At 47.9% G+C, this 7,893-nt stretch overlaps 1 protein-coding gene across 1 annotated transcript; it reads left to right on the top strand.

Annotated features, from left to right (window-relative positions):
* Window positions 1-947: 947 nt before the first annotated feature.
* On the top strand, window positions 948-6,625 carry GPR78 (G protein-coupled receptor 78; the record flags this gene model as incomplete). Its single annotated transcript, XM_084204224.1, has 3 exons — window positions 948-1,615; window positions 2,295-2,408; window positions 6,388-6,625. 3 exons carry the CDS (start codon window positions 948-950, stop codon window positions 6,623-6,625), a joined length of 1,020 nt encoding a protein of 339 aa, XP_084060350.1.
* Between the last annotated feature and the right edge of the window lie 1,268 nt (window positions 6,626-7,893).

Genomic DNA, 7,893 nt, shown 5'->3' with positions numbered 1-7,893 from the left:
GACGGAAGGAGGAAAGCCTGCCAAGAGGCACGGACACCAGATTTTGAACAGGTTTCAGGAGTGCCAGATACAGCTGGTGCACTCGGGGTGTGCCTGAGCACGGCGCAGGGATCAGACTCATCCCAGTAACTCATCTCCAGCTCTGATCCTTCCTGAGGATCTGCACACTAGCGGAAAGTTGGGCTCGCTGCTGCTCTCGCCTGCGATCCAGGAGTGGATCAGCCCGACGCCGCGATCTCTGGCTGAGCCTGTGCCTCGCAGCCGCTCGTCTGCGCATGAGTCGCTGCGGGAGGCTCCGCGGCTGGAGTATTTGAGGGGCTGGGCGGCGGGGAAGATGCTCAGAGCCTGCGGAGGCCGTGCGCCCGGCGGAGCGGAGCGGCGGCGGGGCACGGCGGGGGCGCGGGCTCGGGCGCTGCGGGGGCCGCGCTCCGCGCCTTGAGGCAGAGCGGGGCGGCCGTCGGGGCAGCGCCGCTTCAGCACCGCGGACAGCGCTCGGGAGCACCGCGCCTCCGGCCCCGCTCGCCCGGCCCCGCTCCTCCCGGCTCCGGCCGCCTCGGGGCCCCTATTCCAGCTCCGATTCTCGGGTACCCCCATCTCCCCCTATCTCCCGATCCGGCCCCTACCCTCGGTTCCGGCCACGCTCCCCCCGGGCCCCGCTCCCCCCCGCTGCCTGACTCTGCTGTCAGAGACCCCGGCCCCGCTGTCCCTGTCCTCCCCCCTCTGCCCCGTCCAGCCGCCCAGTCGCTCTCCCCTCGCCCCTCTCTCGACTCCGCTGCCCGGCCCTGCCCTTCTCGCTGCGCCCCGCTGCCCCCGGCGCTGCCCCCGGCCCCAGCCCCGCCGCCGGCACCATGCGCGGGCGGCCGCGGGGGGCGGCAGGCGAGGCTGCGGTGCCGGCGCGGGTGCCCCCTTCCTCCTGCCCTCGCCCGCTCCAGGCGACCCGCTGAGAGATGGACTTGGCAGGCGTGCTGCTGGCGCTGCTCCTCGTGCTGGTGCTGGTCGTCTCTCTGCTCTCCAACCTCCTGGTGCTGCTATGCTTCGTCTACAGTACGGAGATCCGCAAGCAGGTCGCCGGGGTTTTCCTGGTGAACTTATCCTTCTGCAACCTGCTTCTCACCGTTTTGAACATGCCTTTTACCCTGCTGGGCATCCTGAGGAACCAGCAACCCCTCGGGGGCTGCGTCTGCAAGGCGGTGGGTTTCCTGGAAACTTTCCTGACTTCCAACACAATGCTGAGCATGGCAGCGCTCAGCATCGACAAATGGATTGCCGTGGTGTTCCCCCTAAGCTACACCAGCAAGATGCGGTATAAGGACGCTGTGATACTGATGGGCTACTCGTGGCTCCACTCCCTCACGTTCCCCTTGGTATCCTTGTTTTACTCATGGGTAGATTACAACAGCGTTTACGCCTCTTGCACCTTACACCTGAAGGAAGAGACGGAGAGGAGAAGGTTTACAGTGTTCACCATTGTCTTTCACTCCACCAGTTTCATGCTGTCTCTGGTGATCTTGTGTTTCACCTATTTAAAGGTGTTGAAAGTTGCCCGGTTCCACTGCAAGCGGATAGACATTATTACCATGCAGACTCTTGTTTTGCTGGTGGATATCCACCCCAGGTAATGGTGCGCGCTCGGACTCACATCCCCCGGTCACTCGCGGTAGTTACCCCGGGCAGGAGCGATATCCCGCCTCCCCAGCACCCTTTCCTGCCTGCCCCGGCCGCATGGCGAGCGCTCCTGCCTCTAGTTTCAGACGCTGCTTACAGTGCCAGGAGCGGTGACTTGTGCATTTGTCGCCTTCTCTGTTTGAGCGCTAATCGGGCTCTCCGGGTTATGCCACTTGCCTGCGCTCCCTTCAAGCGGGAGGCACTGCTTTGTTGAGTGCGATCGTCCCGAGGCTCGGCGGGGCTGGGGCTATCCTCCCTCCCTCCGGGCTGCCCTCCTCTCCCCGAGAGGAGTGCCGTCCTCATCCCCGGGAGGCTGCCCTCCTCCCCTCGGGGCTGCCCTCCTCTCCTCGGGGCTGCCCTTCTCTCCTCGGGGCTGCCCTCCTCTCCTCGGGGCTGCCCTCCTCCCCTCGGGGCTGCCCTCCTCTCCTCGGGGCTGCCCTCCTCTCCTCGGGGCTGCCTTTCCCCCGCACCGGGCTGCCCTCCTCTCCTCGGGGGCTGCCTTCCTCCCCCTTCCCTTCCCGGGCGCAGGGGCTTTGGCCGTGGAGAGGGTTCTTCCCCTCTTCCTTGGGCTCATGTCTCACCTCCTCCCTTCTTGCCTTAACACCCTTGCTGCTCTTTTCCCTCCGTAGTGTGAAGCAGCGCTGTCTGAACGAGCAGAAAAGGAGGAGGCAGCGGGCTACCAAGAAAATCAGTATTTTTATAGGGTCGTTCGTGATCTGTTTTGGTCCTTACATTATCACCAGGTTAGTATCCCCTGTAGGGGTGGGGGACTTTGCGGGATCAGGATGTCCTGTGATGCCCAGGTGCCCGGGGGTCCTACAGCTAATTTTGGGGGGCCAGAGCCAAACGGACCCCCGGGGCTGGTCTTGAGGGCCAGAGGACACAAACACACACACACAAACACGCTGCTCCTGTCCACACACCCAGTCCCAGGGGACAGCCCCGGCAGGACCTGGCTCTCCTTCCCTTATCACAGCCAGGTCTGGGCACCTCTGCCAAAAGCAAGTGGCTTTTAGGACAAGTACCGGGAATTAATTACATGCCAGGGGGAGATAAAAGCAGTTTAAAAGACTTGCCACCCTTCCTTATTAGCACAATCCTCGCAGCAAAGAGGAAGACAGACAGACAGACATTTCTAATTAGCTTAGGGGTTTTGTGTTTTTTTGGTTTTTTTGGTTTTTTTTTTTTAATTTTTGTTTTGTTTTATTTTGTTTTTTGTTTTGTTTTAGGCATAAGGCCAAGCTTGCTGCTGTTGGAAGCTGAGTCGATATAATTTAAATTTGTCCAGCCTGATAATTTGTCAGATAAGATTTCAGTCTGGAAACATTAATGCCTGTAAATATATAGCTAATGGTGCAGCACAGACTTGTGATGAGGTGTGAGGTGTAAAATTTATCTCCCAGGAAAAGCAATAATTAGACTCCTTAAATGTATAGGAAACATTGTGTTCCTCAACTGGGCAGAATTATAAGCCTCCATCCTGGTGGTTTGCACCTTTTGAAGTGTCCATGCATCATTGTTGTTATCTACTTGTGTAGTCTTCATACAACAGATGATTATTATTATTATTTTTAATCCTTGTGTAAACCAGTGAGCTGGATGTCAGTGTAACTACACTGAATTGCAGCATCCCAGCATTTAACCTTTCATCTCTGTACATGAAATGGGCTATATCTTTCACAAGTGATTTTTAAATATACTTCCCACTCTCACAGTGTGTTCCAGACAGCCTTGAAGAGTGCTGACTTGTGTTGAGGGAGGTGCTCTAGTGTGCAAAACCCCCTGGTGAGGGCTTCTTCAAGGTTGTTACCAAGCTGCCAGCGTCTGCAGCCACACCAGATCACAGAAACTGGCCAGCTTTAGTGCTCTGATCTTACAGTCACACACATACAGGCCATTTATGGTCAGAGCCACTGCCCTTTTCTGAGAGGATAGGGGACAGGTTAAGGCCAGAACACTAAACACACAATATTTTTAATATTTTTAAAGTGACATTTATTTCAGTTCTCATTTACATGTTGAAAGGGATACCTTCCTGATTGCCTGGATAACTACATCTTTTTTCTGCAGTTGAAAGGGTTATTACAAATATTAACATTACATCACATAGTTAAAAGGTCAGTTTTATCATTGTTCAGTACATTTTGAGTCATGTTCTATTCACTTTTGCAATAACCAGGATGTAATTACGTTGAGCAAAGTGGATTTTGCCATCTTCTTTTTCCATGTGAACATTACGAAGCTCAGCAAATTCCAAACATGGCCACATTTTTCAGGGTGGAGGTATTTCTCATAAACTTCTACAATAAAAGTTACTTCCTTCTTCAGACCTTGCATTTGGCAAATGTGAGATGGTGCATTTTCTATGTGTGACAAACTGGTACCCACTGAATCACTACAGAGGAGGCTGAGGGCTGGTTTATGGAAATGTGTGTCAAGGTACAGCTTCTGTCTGTCACAGGGACTGAGCTGCTTCAGTGACAGCTGAATGGGAAGTTTTTAGGGGAGACATCCTAAAAGACTTCTTGTCTCAAAGACAAGAGAGTACCAAGACAGCACTTCATGAAATATAGTGATGGAGGTGAGACTGGAGGACTTGCTGCTGAGCCTGATTCTCTGCTCTTCCCTCATTCTGGTTTTTAGGGGGTGGCACTGAAGCATTCTCTGGGGAGGCAATGTAAAAGCCATCCTTCCTGTTGTCTTGCTCTTGGCCTGGTGACTCAGGTTGCATTGTGAGCTCAGTATTTGCTCCTCACTTCAGAAATTTGAATGAGATTAGGCTCATTAGCAATATATTCGTCTGTTCACTAAGAGACGACAGATGAATTTAATCTCTTTTGTAACAGCACTGAAAGCATGAAAATCATACTAAGATGCATTCAGATGGATATTTCTGACTTGTTTTGGCCAGACCCTTTATCTTATTAAAATCTGTGTAATTTTTCTTCTGTTGGCTTCAGTGCAATTAAGTTAGGATCCATAATGCATTAATGGAAACACAGCAATACATCTATTTTCAAGACTGAAAGATAACTTACTCTTCTTATTTAGTGTCTTTATAAAAATATCAAAATTGTGTAAAAAAATTGTGTAAATATCAATTATATATTTCTTGTATTAGGATGATATGCAGGATGGGATTAACCTAAGCAATCATGTAGCAAGTGTCATTTATTGTACATTTTTTTCTCATTTTTTGGATATTCCTGTTCTACTTCTTTTGAATTCACTGGAAATTTTTCTGAGCCACTTCAAACAGAAGTCATCTCTTTTTTTAAATGCACTTGCCATAAGAATGATTTTACTTTTAGACATATAAATAAGGAATTACCCTGTCACTTGTAGCAATGTTCAGTCCAAATGATGATAAGTCAGCTCTTCTATGAGGAGGGACTGGAACAGCTTCAAAAGTCAACACCCTGAAAGTCAGGAGCTGTGCATTTGGAAAGAGGACAGCAGGTTCTTCAAGCCTTGAGAAAGCTTCTCATCTTACATCTTCAAACAGTGATGTCTTAGAGTACAGACAAGGGCTATTTTATCTCCCAGAACATTTTCTTTTCTTCTGGGATGAATAGAGCAAAGTAGAATACTTCTGCTCCTGCAAGAGATTTTACAAAAGACATACACAAAATAAAAGTCCCTCACCCTGCTCTTTCCACCTTCCTGGAGGATTTGCAGATGAGCTGGATGAGACATTTGCTGGAATAGTCTGAAGGATTGCCCTCACTTCTGTGGAAAAAAATGTTTAACTTAGTTGTGGTTTCTGCCCCCATGATTAATGCATCCCTCTCCACTGAGGTGCTGAGGCCACTAATCATCCATGAAGCACAGACCAGGAGACACAGGTCTGGGCATAGCTGACTGGTCATATAATGATGATAAAAGTGTTGTCTCCTTGTTTTCTTTGGCCAATCTAGAAGTCAGCCAAATGCACACAAAAACTTCCACGGCGAAGTAGTTGTGGGCGTGCTGCTAGGCGTACTGTGGGATTGCAGGTGCCAGCCAGACCTCCCTGAGGTACTGCCAGGTTGTTTTTCATACTGCAATGGGCTGACATGAATCCACTTTGCATCTGTGTTGATTCACCACAGTGGGGTAAGGAAGGCATGCTGGTCTGGTCTGAGGGGATGGATTCAATGACCTAGACCATGTTTCTGGTGTCATTTGAGATGCTGTGTGGCATCCAGGTCCTTTACCTAGGCTGGCAGATACGCCACAGGACCTTCCAGGAGCAGCAGCCTGATGCCAATGGGGTCATGTCCAAATGTCTCAAGTGTCACTAGACAGCGCTACTCAGGAAACTGAGGTCACTGAGTCTGGGTGCCCTGAGTCACCTGTGTCTATCTCAAGCTTGCTTGGGAGAGAGGTAGTCAATTATGTCACCACAATTTTGACCACTTACCAGCAGGGCTCAGTAAATTCAGAAAGTGAGCAGTAAACTGCAGCACTCTCTTATCTCCTCTGCACAGAAGCATTACCACTGAAAACAGTTTTTCCCTCTTTCCACAGCAGGAATTGATTTTATCTCCCAGTGGCCTTGCTAGGAAAGTTCTCTTTGCCCCTATTGAATGTGAGGAGTAAGTACACGACCCTTCTCCTGCAGGGACTGTGTACTGTAAGAAAATAAATGGTCCTTGAATGTTTCATGAAGCATGAGTTGAGCACTGGGCTCAGTGTGAATATAACACTCAAGTGTTTCCATTTCTCTTTAATGTTTAACAGGTTGATAGAGCTCATTCCTTTTGTTACCATAAATTACTACTGGGGAATTATAAGCAAGTGCCTCACCTACAGTAAGGCTGCATCAGATCCGTTTGTTTACTCACTTTTACGTCAACAGTACAAAAAAGTTCTGATCAACATCGTCAACAGGATCCTGAAGAGGGACCTGTATCCATCATCAGGGTACAACAGTTCTCTCGACACTGAAAATGATTACTGCTTGCACAGAACAAACTGACAACAGGAAAGCACTCCCCTTCCAGGGAGACAGGTGTTTGCTGCTGCTGGAAAACTGCCTTTCTCCTCTCCTGCTGACAGTGGTGACAGTGTCTCCAGGGTGTGAAGGCTGCATTAATGTGACACATTGCATCGTGGACTTTCATAAAAAGGCTCTTCCCTGGTCTGCAGCCAAGCACAATTCATGGCAAAGCCTTGTCTCCAGTGAACAGAGTTGGCTTGGAGGGTTTTGAGAGAGCCTTCCGAGGCTTTAGAGGATCTTAGACAGCTCTTAATGTTCCATGTGTGAAGACTTGGTATGTCTTGGAGTGTTCCATATCAGACAGGACATCCCAGGGTCTTCTGGGAGCACAGGAATCCCCACCTTGGAAGGACACGTTCAGAGTCCTCCGTGCTGCACATGTAACTTGGCAGCCCAGGATCTGCTGTTGGTTTTGAGCATCAAAAATAGATATTTTAATTGATTGATTTATTGCATTGGTGCCTCAAGTGAGTCAGCACTTTGAATCTGAGATTGTTATTATTATTATTATTATTATTATTATTATTTATTACTAGGCATCATGATTGTAACATAGCCTTTAGGAAGTGGTACATATATATATATATTTGATATGCCAGTATTCTATCAAGCATAACCAAAGTCCACATATCTGAGTTATTAATATTTAGCACTTCAGTGGTATGTAATTACAATAACTGCAGCAACAGTAATGAAGACATGTATGGAATTTAGTTAAATAGAACTGTAGTTCCACCACTGAGCTAGTAGTCCTATTTAAGCAAGCTTTTTATTCAGAAAAAAAAATCTGTAGAAGTGACAGATACCATTGTGTTTAAGATGTATTACTTCAGAAGCTATCTGTTTTCAAAGGAAAGGCTAAAATATATTAATTCTTTTTAAGAGGTATATAATGTGTAAAATATTTAATGCATTGGCTATATATGGTGGATTGTCATAATATTGTACAATCTTTTCTTTAATAATGATCAATTAATCTGGTGATTTTAACTGAAAACAAGAGATTCAGAAGTATTAAAAAAGACCTGCTGCCAAATGCCCAGAAATATAAAGCTGCTTTGTTATCATATGTATTTTTCTCTTTTATTTCTTTTTAAATTAAACAGGTTTTGGAAAAATGTGGGAATTATTTTTGAACAATATTCCTTTGATTACGTAAGACATTTATTAAAATTTAAGAATTCTATGGCATTCAATAAACTACTATTTTCTAATTGAGTATGTAAGGGAAAAAGTAAAGCAATTCC

The sequence above is a fragment of the Fringilla coelebs genome (assembly GCF_963513975.1).
Source record: "Fringilla coelebs genome assembly, chromosome: 4".
NCBI classification, from domain to species: domain Eukaryota; kingdom Metazoa; phylum Chordata; class Aves; order Passeriformes; family Fringillidae; genus Fringilla; species Fringilla coelebs.
This window is presented reverse-complemented; position numbering and strand designations above follow the sequence as displayed.